Genomic DNA, 15,853 nt, shown 5'->3' on the forward strand with positions numbered 1-15,853 from the left:
CCGATAAGAGCCGCGATAAAGCCGCATTCGGGCGGCGGGTGCGCGCCCCGCGTCCCCCGGCTGCTTTTCCGCCAAACTCGCCAATAGTAACGGGAAAAGCGGAGCGCGGCGAAGGCGAGGATGCTTGAAGCGGGGGAGAAGGCACGGGCAGCGGAGGGGCGGCACTCACCGAGCAGCAGCAGCGGCAGCAGCGGCAGCAGCCCCGCAGCCCGCATGGTGCCTCGGCGCGGCCGTCCCGGCGCGGCTCCCGGCGCTCTCTCCCGGCGGGGCGGGCGGGCGATGCCCTCCCTCCCCCGGCCCCGGCCTCGGCCACGGCCCCGGCCACGGCTCCCCCTTCTCCCGCCGCCGAGGGAGGCGCAGGACGGCCCCGGACCGCCCCCGCCTCCGCCCCCGGCGCGGGGGGAGAGAGCGCCGGGATGGGGATGGAGATGGCGATGGGGATTGATGGGGATGGGGATGGGGATGGGGATGGAGATGGATGGGGATGGGATGGGGATGGGATGGGGATGGGGATGGGGATGAACGGGAATGGGGATGGATGGGAATGAGATGGGGATAGATGGGGGTGGGGATGGGGATGATGAGGATGGGGATGGGGGTGGATGGGAATGAGATGGGGATGGGGATGGAGATGGAGATGGGGATGGGAATAGGGATGGGAATAGGGATGGGGATGGGGATTGATGGAGATGGGGATGGGAATGGATGGGGATGGGGATGGAACTGAATGGAGATGGGGATGGGGATGGGGATTGATGGGGATGGGGAAGGGGATGGGGATGGAGCGGGCAGTGAGGAGCAGGGGATGAACCTGTGGAGGGGATGGGGGAGATTTCGTTGGGATGGGAGGTCTGGGGAAATTTGGGCTTCCCAGCTTCACGGGGAAATTTGGGGGGTTTCATTGGAGATGGGAGATTGGAGAGGGTTTAAGGGGCTCATTGGGATGGGGATCTGGGGGAGATCTGGACTTCTCAACTTCATGAAGGGATTTGGGTGTTTTGTTGGAGTTGGGATGTTGGAGAGGATTTAAGGGATTTGTTAGGATGGAGGTATGGGAGGGGGGATTTGGAGTTCTCAAATTCATGGAGGGATTTGTGGGGTTTCATTGGATTTGGGAGGTTGGAGAGGGTTTAAGGGGTCGTTAGCATGCAGGTATGGGAGGGGGGATTAGGGGTTCTCAACTTCATGGAGGGATTTGAGTGTTTTGTTGGAGTTGGGAGGTTGGAGAGAGTTTAAGGGGTTTGTTAGGGTGGCTGTATGGAAGATGGGGTTTGGGGCTTTCAACTTCATGGAGGGATTTGGGTATTTCATTGGAGTTGGGAGGTTGGAGAGAATTTAGGGGTTTCATTGGAATTGGGAGGTTGGGCTTAGGGGTTCTTTAGGATAGGGGTATAGGGGATTTGGGGTTCTCAACTGCATGGAGGAATTTGAGAGTTTTGTTGGGGTTGGAAATTTGGAGAAGGTTTAGGGATTTTTATTGGTATTTGGGGTTCCCAACTGCATGGAGGGATTTTGGGGTTTTGTTTGAGTTGGGAGGTTGGAAAGGGGTTTAGGGGTTTAGTTGGAGAGGGGCTTTAGGGGGATTTGGGTGTTTCTTTGGAGTTGGAGGTTGGAGAGGGTTGAGGGGTTTTGTTTGGATTGGGATTTGTGTTGTCAACTGCATGGGGAAGTTTGAGGATTTCACTGGGATGGGGAGGTGGGGTTGGAATTTGGGGTTCTCAACTGCATGGGGGGGATCCAGGTGTTTTGATAGAGTTGGGGAGGATTTTGGACTTTCATTGAGGTGGGGATTTGTGGAAATCTGGGGAGGGGATTTGGGATTCTCAACAACATAGGGAGATTTGGGGGTTTCATTCAATTTAGGAGTGGATTTGGCATTTCCATTGGGATGGGGGCTTGAGGGGTGGTGGGATTCCTGCCTGCATGGAGGGAGTTTGGAATATTCATCAGGATGAAGACTTTGGAAAGATTTGGGGTTTTTTGTCAGGGCTGGCCGTTTGAGGGGGAATTTGTCATTCCTATCTATGGGGGGAGGCTTTGGGTTTTCATTGGGTTTGGGATGTTGGGGAGGATTTGGGGTTTTTATTGGAATGAGAGGAGTGAGGATGATTTGGTATTTCAATATACATAGGAGTGATTGTGGGAGCTGAGGGTGGATTTTGGGTTTTTATCATGATGAAAACCTGTGGGAGATTGGGAGTTTTAATCTGGATGGTGATTTGTAAATTGATTTTGGATTCCCACCCACATAAACAAGGATTTAGGATTTTTGGATTTGACTTGGGCATCTCTTTGGGATTCCTACCTGCATGGCAAAAATGTGTGGGTTTTATCAGGATGAGCATATGGGGGTGGATTTGGGATTTTCATCTCGGGCTTGATTTCAGATTCATATCCAGGTACGGGTTACTTGAGAATTTTCATCCATATTGGGTTCATTTGGGGATTCTCAGCAGGGCTGGGGGTTTATTTTTGGGATCACCATTTTCATATAAACCACACAAACACTGACCCTCCTCTTCCCCCCAGAGAATGCACATTTTCACAGGATATTTTCTGGGAAAAATTTCCACCTCTTTGAGAATGCCTCAAAGAAAGCCATGCACCCAAAGCATGAAGGACAAAATTATGATCAAACCTTGGCATAGTTTTGCGTTGAGGCACTGAAAGTTGTTTTGTGGTGCTCAGGCAAGGAGTGCTCACTGCAGCTGGGAGGAGACTGAAAATAAGCTCAGGGCTTTGTACTGAATCCTCCTCTTGGCTCTGCTGGATTCAGCCAAGCCAGGAACCTTCCCAGCCTGGACCCAGAGGGGGTAAAGACAATCTTCACTCCAAAAAGGGCTTTTCAAACATGGTTCTCTTGATGCCTTCAGTTAAAGGTGGACTTTATTCTTGTTGCAAGGTCACCTTCAGAAGATGAGGACATGCTTGGGTTTGCTGGCTCTGCCCTCCCTGCTTTGCATGTTGTCCCCAGAAAATGTTTCTTGTCCTGATTTAACTGTTGGGTCAGTTAATAAAATTTTTTAATACAAAAAGAGAAAAGAAATATAAAAATAAAAATCTTCACAAACTTAAAAAAATTGATTTACAACTTAAAAAAATAAAATTAAAAATTTTAAAAATCTAAATTAATATAAAAACAAAACACACAAGCATTAAACAAAAAAAATCATAAACTTGTATTTATGATTATGAGAGGCTTTCCAGGTGCCTCAGCCCAACCTCACTATGCACTACACAGCACCCAAAACTGTGAAACTTGAGTTGCAATAAATGAATGAAAGTGTTGGTACACATTATTGATCCTGCCAGTATCAGAGAAGCAGTTCCTTCTCCCCCTGAGGAGTATTTTTAATAACAGATCCCATTCGCAAACACTGTCTGCCATTTTTGGTGTTAACTATCAAGCCAAGACAGCCCAGGGAAAATCCTGGGCTGCTTCAGTAGAACAGATTCTGGCATAGAGAGGAGAGAGGTGATGCTGAGCTCCTCAAACTCTCTGTTTGTAGCACCAGTGCCCATAAAGCACTGCAAAAATATCCTGTGGCTCATTGCCTGGGACATGGGGCTTTCCCCAAGTGTGCTGGGTCTCCTCTCTAACTGAGGGCTGTGGGAATAACAGATAAGAACAGAGCTCCCTTGGCAGCAGCCTAAGGAAAACAGAACAGAACAGTCTGAAATCCACTTAAAAGTCAGGCTGGATTTAGTTTTATTGTGTGATGTTTGTAACTAATGAGAGTTAAGAGAAAAATTCTGTCTGGTTGGTCCCATCAGCAGATTTAGGCTGTGCTGGTCCTTTGGCCTTGGGCAAAGACAGGGGAGCCTCACTCCCTGAGCTTCTGGGTCCTTCTAGATTGCTGGTTTGGGATGGAGGTTTTCTCTTAATTATCACAAAAGGCAGCCTGGCACTCACACAGGGAGTTTTGTGACTTCTCAGCAGACTTGCTGAACATAACTCTCTTGTTCCCTCAAACCTTGTCTGCTGGCAAATACCACAGTGGCTGAAAAAACAGCATGGCCTCCACTTCTTGGAAACAGGGATTCATCCAGAAACGCGGAGCTGAGCCTCCTTTTGCAGGAGGGCAGCAGGAAGGTCTCCCACTATTGCTGCTGCTTTGCAGGGTACAGGTGCCTTCCCCCAAACCTGCCTCTGCTGGAAAGGGGATGAGTACTGAGGGTGTCAGATCAAGGCTGTGAATCATGAGCAGCTGATGGCAAAAAGAAAGGGATATTTAGCATGACTGCTTCGAAAGCTGGGTGTCTGATAAAGTACATCCCAACCATCAGCTGGGGAAAGGTCAGGAAAAAACCCAAATTTGGGAAACTGGGCACTTTCTAGGGCTGTCAAAAAGGCATTGTCAGTCTTTGTCACCCCAAGACATGCAGCATTGCTAACTAGGAGCTTTTTCACCAGTAGCCCAGCTCTGGAGGTTTTCCTAAATACCAAAACCACAGAGCAGGAAATTATGTAGAGGCTTTTGCTTTCAACTCCAAACATGAATGTCTCAGAGGTGAAGGGAAACCCTTTGGAGAATGGCCTGCACATCTGTCTGAGAAGTGGGAGCCAAAAATAAGAATTTACTTTAAAATGTATTATTGACATTATGATTATTTAAAACCTCATGGGCTTAAGTGAGTCGAGTGTGTTTTTTAACTCTGACATTGATGTGGCTGCACACAGGTTCACATTTACCTAGGTCTGTGTGTTCCAGCCAAATATTTATGTAAGGCTCTGAAAGAAGAGCACAGGGAGTCAGTGGTTTCAAGGTATGCAAGTCAGCTGGGCTGAAACCCTCTCAGGAGGAGGAAGACTCCACATGACACAAGATTTCCTTGTTGGGGAAACCTCAAAATGTTTTTGTGATTCCCCAAAGGATACAAACACCCCATTTCTTCTGCAGCTTAGAAGTAAAGTGGACAAAGGAGAGGAAGACATAAAGTAGGAGGTGCTCTTGTGCTGGGATTAATTCCCTAAAACAGTTTTGCATTAATTCCCTAAGACAGTTTTATCTTTTCTGCACCTTGTAATTCCTTCTTGGCTGCGTTCAGATTTGTCACAACGTTTGACTGACGTCTCCAGGCAGCCTGGCAATATTTACCCTGGCAATATTTACCTCTTCTCACAGAAAATGACCGAGGGAAGCCTGTACAGCTTGAAAATCCTCGGGCTGAGATCCAGCTTGGGATCATGTAACTTGCCAGTAATCCGATTTTACTGAATGTCGTCACCTATCTCCTTGTGAGACCGGGCACGAAGTAATAACACTTGGAATTCAGATTTGGGGTTGAGATGGGGAAGAAGAAGGGCTGATACCTCTGATGTGAGTAACAGTGTGAGCAACAGCCTGTGAACTCCTGGGCTGGAGATCACCAGGGGCTATTTCAGGAAGAAAAGCAAAAAAAAAAAACCCACCAAAGCCAAACTACCCTCCTTTCACCAAGTGACAAAAATACCTGTGGTCTGATGTTTGTATCTCAGAAGATGGGGAGTCAGAAGTGTCACGTGGGAGTCTGTTCCTTAGCCTGGACCTGAGCCAGAAGAAGGAAACAAAATGCAGCTTGCCTCAGGAGCAGGAATTGTCTTGAGGATGCCAAGAACAGCCCAGGATACTGCTCACAATGCCAGCTGTCTTTTCCTGAATTTCTGTGAGTGAAGAGGCAAAAATCCTATTGGTATTAGACAAAGATTTATAAAATCCAGGTTCAGCCCTCAGTTCTGAAATAATCACTTGATCTCAGCTGTGATTTATTTTGAAGACTTCTGTTCCACTTTTCTCTGCACTTGATCACTCAAACAGGTGCAATTTCTGATTCTCTTGGGTTTCACTTCCCAAAAGAAAAAGTGAGGACTCATTTTCAGTAAGCTGTCGACGTTCCTGCTAGGGAATCTCCTGCAGTGTTTATCCACACCTTTGGTAAAGAAATGCTTCCTCATGTCCAGTCTGAGCCTCTCCTGGCACAGTTTTGAACCATTCCAAAACCTCCTGTCACTGGATATCAGGGAATAGAGCTCAGCACCTCCCTCTCCACTTCCCCTCCTCAGGAAGGTGCAGGGAGCAATTCAGACAACTCTTTTTCCAAGGCCACCGTGAATGGATGACTCCTGCTCCAAAATCCCTCCTCACAAACTCCTGCAGAGGTCTGTGGGCTGCGAAGGACCTGTGGAAGACCTCTGAACGAAATTTGGGATGGATTGCACCATTTTGCTGGACAAGGGATCAGCAATACTTCCTTCTAGATGGAGCAGGGAAACTCCTTGAAATCCCAGTCTGGATTCAGGGGGAATTTCCCAAGATGACCATTGGGTGCAGCACACCTCTACAACCTAAATATCTTCTGCCACTGCTCTCCAAACTCCAGCTCCGCATTTCTTTGGTGTGGCCTTGCCACCACCTCTTCCCTTTGACAAAGATCTGCCCCAAAAAAAGCCTGGAAGTTACCAGGGCAACCTGCAAAGGTCCGGCAGCTTGGATCATTGTTTGGGGCTGCAGCAGCCCTGAGGAATTCACTATTTGTTTTAGAGATAAAAGCTGCAACTTCCACACATTCTTCTTCAATTTCACTCTCCATTAAGTGCATTGCCCTGTCATAACAAAACTCGTTGAATTATTAGAGATGAGGGGAATTTTTCGGAGCCTGGACTGGGGAAGGGGATGGGAGGGAGCTCGTGGTTTGCCTTTGTGGATCCCCTCCATGGAGCATTTAGGATGTGGCTGGGGCTTTGTGAGGGTGCCTGGGGGACAGTGAGGGCTCAGACTGAGGGCCAGAGGGTCGGGTTGGGTCAGGTAGCCTTGGCCAAACCCCTGTTTGTGTCTCTGACCCTGTCCTGGACTGTGTTTCAGTTGCTGTCATCCTTGTACTTTTTTAGACATGGATAAAAAAAAAAAAAAAGAAGAGGAAATAAGGGGTCAAATGAAAGCCTCATGTCCCAGAGTAGTCGTTGACCCCTCCAGTTCCTCCAGCACTATCAAAAATCTTATTTCCTCTTCCCCACTCCAATGACCACTATTGGACACTGGTGCTCCCAGGCGCCTTGTGAGCAGTTTCCTTTGTGCCTGGTGCAAGCCATGGGCTGCTGAGATGTGAATCAGCTCAGATGGCTTCCATCCCCAAAATTTCCCATCTCCATCTCCTTCCACCCCAAAACCCCTGCCTGGATATCAGCATGGCAGAGTTGTGAATCTTGTGTCACCCCAGCACCCCCAGTCCTTCTGCTGGTGTTTGTTTGTGCTAAATTAAGGTGAGAAAGGAGCTTTTGGAAAGGAGAATTCACTTCTGTAGTGGGAATTCAAGCTAGGCCAGGTGAGTCACTTCTTGCAGTCAGATGAGGTGAACCCCACTCCTAAGTCTCATTTCTAATGCTCAGGTTGGTTTAGTTTTTAAAATGCCATTTTCCCTTCCAGCTCCTCAGTTTCTCAACACAAGCTCTGAGTTACATCCTGCACCTCAACAAGATTAACAAGATGGTCATGGGCTGAGTTTGTGAAAGGTTTTGACATTTACAGACAGAACATGCAGTGGAAATAATAAATGTTATTATTTCCATGAGCTAAAGATTTGTACAGATAAAAACGTTTTCTCTTTTACTTCCTCAGCTGTGAGGGATTTTTAAACACTTTATGTGGAGCTCTCCTATTTAAAGACAAGGCTGAAAACAAACTGGGAGCTAATTGAAACACTGCTTCCCTTTTATTTCCCTGTTTCCATGTTTCAGGGAAGACTAATTTAAGGGACATTCACCCAGTTAGTGGAAATGTGTCACTCTCATCAGCAATGGGAATTACAGAAGGACATTGGTTGCAGGGTTGACAAGGATGGAGCTCAATTTCCCTGCTGGAGAAGTGTAGGGACAGGAAAATTCTTGCTTGCACCAAAACCTGTGGACAAAGAATTCTTCAGGAGAGGTAATCTTCAGCTGTCTCCCCCTCCAGTTGCAAAAGAATAGCAATAAATAGCCAGGGGAAAAGGGGACATGCAGTGAGGCAGCAGGAGAAATCTCCATCCAGCCAGCTCCTCACCATTCCTGCAGTTCTGTGCAGGTGCCCACACCAGCAGCACCCCCAGCATGACAATTTTTGAGTGATGTTTGAAAAGAAAAGACAGCTCCGAGCTTTCCAAGCAGCTGGGAAAGGAAAGATTATGAAGGTGTGAGATCCTGTTGTCATCTCCCCTCTGCTGGTGCGGGGACTCCCAGCAAAGTGCTGAGCTTGGGGAGGGTTTTTGGTGGTTTCCCTGCTGCAGCTGAGTGCTGGTGATCTGTGGTGGCTTTAACTTCTTCTCTGGCACTCAGATGTAGGATAAGTTAGGCAGGAGTTATTAACCCAACGGATCCCAAATGCGGTGTCACTGCTGATTTGGCTTAAACCAAACCTTCTGCCCAGGCACTGGGAGATTGTTGCCAGGAGACCTCACGCAAACACTTCACCTCCTTGAGATTGCAGAATGCCTGCAGCCTCTACCAGTAAAAAGAAATTCTCCTTTCAGCCTGGGACACTGGCAACGAGATGGTGTTTATTAGAGCTAAGGAATATTACTGCTCATTCTTGTGGTTCAGATTGATCTCAGAAAGCTCAAATGGATTCAAAAGCTGCCTTTCGCTCAGTGCTGTGCAAACAGGCATGGAGAGCATTCCTGTCCCAGCACAGCATCAAGCCACATCCTCTTGGCTGTGTTAAGGATGCTAATGAGGTACCTGGGGAGCTGACATTTAGTGAAGGACAATTAGCAGCATTCACAACCCCCCACCTTGGTATTTTACATCAGATGCAGCCCTGCTTCGTGCCTCAGCTCTCTGCTACCTGCAAGAGGAGGGGTTCAGCTCACAGATGCAGGAGGTGACGGCAGGGGAGTTGCTTTGTCCTAAAAATGTCAGTTTTGGCTCTCAGGTTGAGCATCCTGAAGGAGGGAGATCTGCAAGGGCACTCTGGCACTCTGCAGTGTGATGGGCTGCAACTCTACCATGATAATAAAAGAGAAGAGTTAAAAGCCAGAGTGGAGAGGAAAAGAAGAAAATTAATAAATAAATCCCCAGCAATCTGTGGTTTGTGGCCTGGTCTCCTCTCTCCAGGGTGGCTGGTGGGAAAATTGAGTGTCCAGGACAACACTCCAGATGTGGTCTGTGTTTCACTCTGCTGAGATTAACAATAAAAGGAAATTCTGGGAAGAACAGGGGGCTGGGCTGGACCTGCTCCTGTAAGAAACATGGTGGGAAGGCCCCCGTTTTGGGGAGAGCTTTGCTGAATTTCTGGGACTGAAGGAAGTTGTCATTAAGTTGTGCATCCTGTGTGTGAGGAAGAACTGAGGAGAACATCTGCAAAAAGATGCAAAAGGATCATACAAGGCTTTGACCTCTTTCTCCAGGCTGAACCTGATTGGTTTTCCTGCTAGCAAATGGCAAATCCACTCAGAGAAAACCTGCAATTCCTTCCCCAACAGACTTGCAAATTGCCAGACCTCAGCACACCACCTGCAGTGACCACACTGGAGTGGTCCCACGGCTCTGATGATGGGTTTATGGGTTTGGGTTGGGCAAATCAGGCAGCAGGGCATGAAGAGGGTGTGCTTTCCATGCTTTGTCTGATGGACCTAGTCCAGGATCAGAGCTGGATCCCAAAGCTGCCAGGAGCAGGGTGGAACTGGAATCCATGCTATTGATCTCTCTCTGTACTTTGGTCTCTGTCTAATCTATCTTGGTCTGAACCAGAGGGAAGTCTTGGTCTCAATCCACACCCCATCTGTGAATGCTCCATATCCACTGTAAAGCTCCTATGGCTCCTGGGTCACCAGCAGCTGGACTTTTTCAAGGCTGTCTCTCCTTTTAGGATCTCTTCAGTCACTGGAGAGGATGGAAATGTTTTCCTCCATTGCCCTGGGTGGGATGGTTAGTGTGGATGTTCACTTTTTTCTCTGAGAAATGTGAGATGAGGCACAGCTGCCCCCTCACAACCCAGAAGGCAGTGCCATAATAACTCCCTTCATACTTGGAAACATATAGCAACCTGAGTCAACAAGGAAAGTGTGAAATCTGTAAAATTTCTGTTCTTATAAGCCTCTGGACATGGGGTCCAGCATTGAGATGACCAGGGAAGGCAGGGCTGCCCATCCATGTGCAGCAGCCATGCTGATGATACCTGGGTCACCAGCAGCTGGACTTTTTCAAGGCTGTCTCTCCTTTTAGGGTCTCTGCAGTCACTGGAGATGATGGAGATGTTTTCCTCCATTGCACTGGGTGGGATGAACAGAGAGAGATTAACATGGATGTTCATTTTTTCTCTGGGACATGTGAGATGAGGAACAGCTGCCCCATCACAACCCATAATAACTTCCTTCATACTTGGAAATATTTAGGATCCTGAGAAAACAAGGAAAATGTAAAATCTGTAATATTTCTGTATTTATAAGCCTCTGGACATGGGGTCCAGCATTGAGATGACCAGGGAAGGCAGGGCTGCCCATCCATGTGAAGCAGCCACGCTGATGATACCTGGAGCACCCAGGGTGGAAGGAACAGGATGGTCACAAAGGTGATAAGGGAGCTGCAGCACTGGGGAGAGCCAGGTAACCCTGGAAGAACTCCCCAGCCCCTTTTGTCCCCAAAGTTCTGAGAACAAAATTAATTCCTACCGAGACTTCAGGAACACGGCTATTTAATGTATAAGGCTTCATCTGGATCAGTGCAAACTTCCTGCTTCAGAAGGTGGAAAAACCTCTGTGGAACAAGAACTGTGAACACAACTGCTGTCCCATGAGAATCTTCCCTGCAGGAAGAGCCTCACCTCCCTCAAGGCCACTCAATTTCCCAGGTTAGATGACAAACCCAGATGTTGACTCCTAATGCTGCTTTTCAAGATGCTGGATTGAAGAGCAGGTTGATGCTGTAACATTGTAGTTCACACACTGAATTACAAAAATATCCCACTCCATTTTCTCCAAAAAGAGTCTGTTTGTCCTCCTCAAACTGTTTTCTCTTTCAGGTGTCTGCATGCGATGGCATTACAGAACAGCATTTAGTCCTGCACACAGGAGGGCAAAAATGGAAAACAGGAAATATTATGGCCATTTTCTACAGATAACAAACCAAAATATGGCAGGCCCGACCTCACCCTCCAAACCCTCCCAATTTAGTTGTCTTTTTTGAGGACTGAACCTCAGATGAGTGAGAACTAGGGAGCCAAACTGCAGTGACCAGCCCAGGCAGGGATCTCTCTTTTCCTATTTTTATGTGACATCACTGAGTTTTCCTGATGTGCTTTCCTGGCTCCTACAGCACCAGGCAGGGTTGGACTGCTCATTCTTCATTAAAAAGCACAGGATAATCACAGGAAATAGTGAGAAACAAAATGGAAGCCTGAAACCTCCTCTGGTGTATTAGTCATGGAGAATTTCCTCTTCAGCGTGCAGTGGGTTCAGTATGAGACATTTATTTGTCAATGAATGAGAGAGATTCTCACTGCAGGATGCTTGTGCATGTTCTGAGAATGGTAAACAGAGGAATCCAAAGCAGAGAGAGGAGTAGGAAAGGAGAGGAGCAGGAGGTGGTGAAGAGCTCCCTGTTCCCCTGAGGTCACTCCTGGCAGGACACAGAGGCACAAGACAGCATGTATCCAGGAATAAATGAAGTTCTTCCTCCTTGACTGTTGTCATCTCTTATTTACTGGCCAAAGGACACTCTCCTGGCATGGCACACGTCCCACCACGCCTCCCTGTGCTAAAGAACAGCTCTCCCTATATTTAGCATTCCCCATCTCCCATTGTGTAGCTGCAAACACATCCCACCCGTGCTCCATGGGCACGCCAAGGTGGGGCTTGGTGGTTCCTGGTGGACACTCCCTATTTTTAGCTATCAGATGATGTGTGGATGTTTGTCAGCTCCTGGCAATTCTTTCCAGGAAACAGATCTGGACACAGTTTGTAGCTCCCCATGATGTAAAATCCTGCACATTTTCTCCTGCTGGAGCCAGTGGGATAGAGGAGGAGAGAAGGGTTGGAGATGTGTCCTGCAGGTGGGCTGGGTGGGGTAAGGTGAGATGATTCCCCCAGGGAAAATCAATCCAGGCAGAGCTCTGGGGACTCAGTGAGAGGAGAAGGCTCTGGGGAGACCTTGTGTCCTTCAAATACTGAAAAAAGATGGGGACAAACTTTTCAGCAGGGCCTGTTTTGATAAGACAAGGGGTAATGGTTTTAGATAAAAAGGGTCAATTCAGATTAGCTCTATGGAAGAAACTTTTACAAAAAGGATGCAAAAATACTGGCATAGGTTGCCCAGAGAGGTGGTAGATGCCCCATCCCTGGAAACATTCAAGGTCAGGCTTGGAGGAACCTGGTCTAGTGGAAGTTGTCCCTGCTCATTGCAGAGGGCTTTTAAAGGTCCCTTCCAACCCAAAGTATTCTTTGATTCTATGATTTAATGCTTGAACCTCATGCTAATAGGCACATTCATCTTCTCACAGGATGATGTGGACTACAGGAAACCCTGTTGTGGGAATTCTTCCTGACAGCACCCAAAAAGCAGCAGTTTGAACCTCAGGAGTGAGGCCATCCTGCTACTGGGCATTTTCTTTTGCTGGACCCTGTCAAAAACATGGGTGAGTTGGCACATGGGCAGAATCTGCTCTGATGGGGCTGATCCAATTCCTGGAGTGACTCTCCTACTGTCCTTATTCAGAGGCTGCAGTGGATTAATTAAATGTTTAAAGCTGGGGGACAAAGGACAGGAATGCGTGGCTGATTTTCCCAGAAGAGTCGTGATGCTGGTCCTGCTCTGCTCAGACTGATCTGGCAAAGAGGGTGAATAGTGAAACCAGCAGAGATTTATGCTACTGAAAACTCACCAGGAAAACCTGCTGAAGGATATTCTCTCCAGTCTGCAGGAAGTGAGCAGGAAAAGGGACAGCCTGTATTTTATGTTGAAAAGTGAAAAAGATTGCACATGAAAAAGAAAAGGAGCCAGAGCAAACAGAGCCCCCAAATTAACCATTCTCAGGGTGTCATCCTTGGAAAGAGTGAAATGTCATCACTGCACTCAGCCAGAGTCAAAAAGGTCAAATAGGAGTTTAGAGTTTATGAGAAGAATATTGTTTAAAAAACCCCACCTGGCTCTGACCCCTTGTGAGGTGAGCACAATGCTGATCCCACACCTCAGGGGGATACAATGGTGCTGGGAAAGGTAAAAGCACCAGGAACAATTCCAAGCCCTGAATGGCTTCTGTGTAAGAATAGACTGGGTGCCCATTGTCTGCAGGGGAGAAAGCTGAGCAGGAGAGCAGCCCCTGGGTCACAGCATCCGGAGGAGGAGGAGGAGGCAGGAGCATTTGCTCCTTCCCCCAACTCCAGCAGCTGGGCAGCATCCTTCAGCCAAGCAACAGCCAGGAAGAGCTCTGGCGTGGCTCTTGCTGCACCAGCCTGCTGTGGAGACCGGAAACATGAAAAAAGCTGAAAAAAATTCATGGAGGACATGAAATTCTGGTGACATGAATAGTGGTGGCTGATGAACGTGATGCTCTGGGCCACCACGCTCATGCTGGAAATCCTGGGGAGATCTCCTGTTGCTGCAATTCTCATTCTGCTCTCCGGGAATATTCTTCCATTCCCACTCTACCCCTTTATCCACCCCCAGTTATTTTGGGGACCTGCTGGTGGCTCAGACCAGGCTTTGCTGAGCTCCAGGGTAGTGGCTGAGGAATGTGACCTGAGGAATCTGACAGTGAAAAGAAGCACAGTAGAATTGTGCCAAAAGAAGAGCCAGGGGAGCTCCATCAAACAGCAATTATGAAGTGAAACCAGCCCCAAAAAATGAAGGGCTTGAGCCCCCAGGGATGTACAAAAATCTACTTTCCTTCAGGGATTAAAAAGAGTCAGGGATACCCAGTGAAATGGCAGGGAGAACCCAGAGTTCCTTTGAGAGCGATTTCTCCCTCAAAACCCCAACGAATTTGTAGGGTTTTTTCTTGGAAGCCTTCTAAGGGAGGGGATAAAGAGGGTCTCAGTTCTGGGAGCGCAATCCCTTCTCTGCTGGAGGGGGCAGGAGGCTTAATGCAGCCCGGCATCCCTCCCTTTCAGTTCAGCCCCCAGACACAAAGGCAGAAAAATGCCAGGAATTTCCCAGCGCCCTCCCCAGACCTGTTCCCATCTCCCTTTCCCCCCCTCGCCACCTCCTCCGGCTGGGAGGGTGGAATACTAATAACAAAATAGGGATCTTTAATAGGCCCCTTGCCTGGTCACTTTGGGATTGAATGCTGAAAGGGATGGACGTGACCAACCATAAGGAATGAAGCTTCTTCAAGTCCCATTTCTTGATTTTGCTGCTTTTGTTTATTTATTTTTCCTTACCCAATTTCTCCCCCCTTTCTACTCCCCCTTTCTACTTTTTTTCAGCGCTGAAAAAATTCCCCTCGGCCCCTCGCCTCTGTTCCTTTCCCTTGGAGTCAGGCTGCAGCTCTAATCACGGCAGGGTGATTAGCATGTGAAGGGAGAGAGGAAAACAAAATCTTTGTTGCTGGCTGGTGGAGCCGGAGCAGCTGTCTGGATGGATGCTGGCTCCTGTGGGATCCTCCCCACTGCCTCTGATCCCTTCCATTGTGGATGTTTTTCCTGTAAGAACAGGGAGCACACCAAGAAAGGGCACAAAATGGGATGGGGACCAAAGTCAGAGCAGGTGGGCTGTGTTTTGTGGGGAAACACCAGAATAATTTTTGTAATTTTTGTTTTCAGCTTTGAACTTGGGAAGGGTACAGGGGGGACAGGGACTTCAGTGCTGTGCCAAATGAAAGGATAATTTGTAGTGCTGACCTCAGTGGGAGCGGGAGGCACAACACAGAGCCCTTTGATGAGTCCAGGCTGGGGATGGAGGAGGTGGATGGAGCTGGAGGCTGGGAAGGGAGAAAAGGCAAATGCCATGAGTCAGGTGGTGCTGGGTGTTAAAAATAGGTTAGAAACTGTCGTAAAATAGTTGATAGATCGTTAAGAATGTACTGTTACTTGGGTTATTATATTGTAAAAGGGGTTAAAAGGGTAATTATAAGAAATAGGGTACTCAATGTACCCAGCGAAACCAGCCAGCCTGGACAGAACTGTTATGGGCCAATCAAGGCCTTAAACCTTCATGCAAATGAAGGATCCAAAAAGAAACCAATCCAGAGTGACAAAAACAGGATAAAAAGGGGCTTCTAACCCAATGGATTGTGCTGCTCCATCGGGGACATCGCTACAGGCCTTGCAGCATCCACGATGGGAATGCTCCTGCTCAGCCTGGGCCCCGTTGCTTTAGGCCTTTCTTTTTATTGTAATAAATGCTGAAATCACTCCAGTACCAGGAGCCTGTTCTCGTTTTTAACATGTACTGTTAGTTTGGTTATGGTAAAAGGGGTTAAAAGGGTAGTTATAAGAAATTACACCTCAGTAAATTGCATCACCCCCAAGCAAAACCAGCCAGCCTGGACAGAACTGTAATGGCCAATCAAAAGCCTTAAACCTTCATGCAAATGAAGGATCCAAAAAGAAACCAATCCAAAGAAACAAAAAACAGAATAAAAAGGGGCTTCTGACCCAATGGATTGTGCTGCTCCATCGGGGATATCGGGGACATTACTACAGGCCTTGCAGCATTCTTGAGGGAACGCTCCCGCTCAGCCTGGGCCCCGTTGCTTTAGGCCTTTCTTTTTATTGTAAAAATGCTGAAATCACTCCAGTACTGAGAGCCTGCTCTCGTTTTTAACACTGGAGACAGTGGGATGGGGACCTCTCGGAATTTCTGCTGGTCAGAGTGACTCTGAGATAGGTACAAGCCTCTTTTCCCAGCCCAGCAGTTGAAGAAGGAGTCAGGATTCCCCGGCTGTGGTTTTCAAGGTTGTTTATT

At 47.9% G+C, this 15,853-nt stretch overlaps 1 protein-coding gene across 3 annotated transcripts in view; it reads right to left on the reverse strand.

Moving 5' to 3' along the window:
* PODXL (podocalyxin like) overlaps positions 1 to 268 on the reverse strand; it is a 46,752-nt gene extending 46,484 nt beyond the window's left edge. For all 3 annotated transcript variants that reach the window (XM_030960940.1, XM_030960939.1, XM_030960938.1), the window contains exon 1: positions 170 to 268. In XM_030960940.1, the coding sequence (XP_030816800.1) occupies positions 170 to 215 (46 nt within the window). In that variant the 5' untranslated portion in view covers positions 216 to 268. The remainder of the gene's footprint in view (positions 1 to 169) is intronic.
* Positions 269 to 15,853: the final 15,585 nt, after the last annotated feature.

Source organism: Camarhynchus parvulus, chromosome 1A, assembly GCF_901933205.1.
Source record: "Camarhynchus parvulus chromosome 1A, STF_HiC, whole genome shotgun sequence".
In the NCBI taxonomy this organism is placed as follows: Eukaryota; Metazoa; Chordata; class Aves; order Passeriformes; family Thraupidae; genus Camarhynchus; species Camarhynchus parvulus.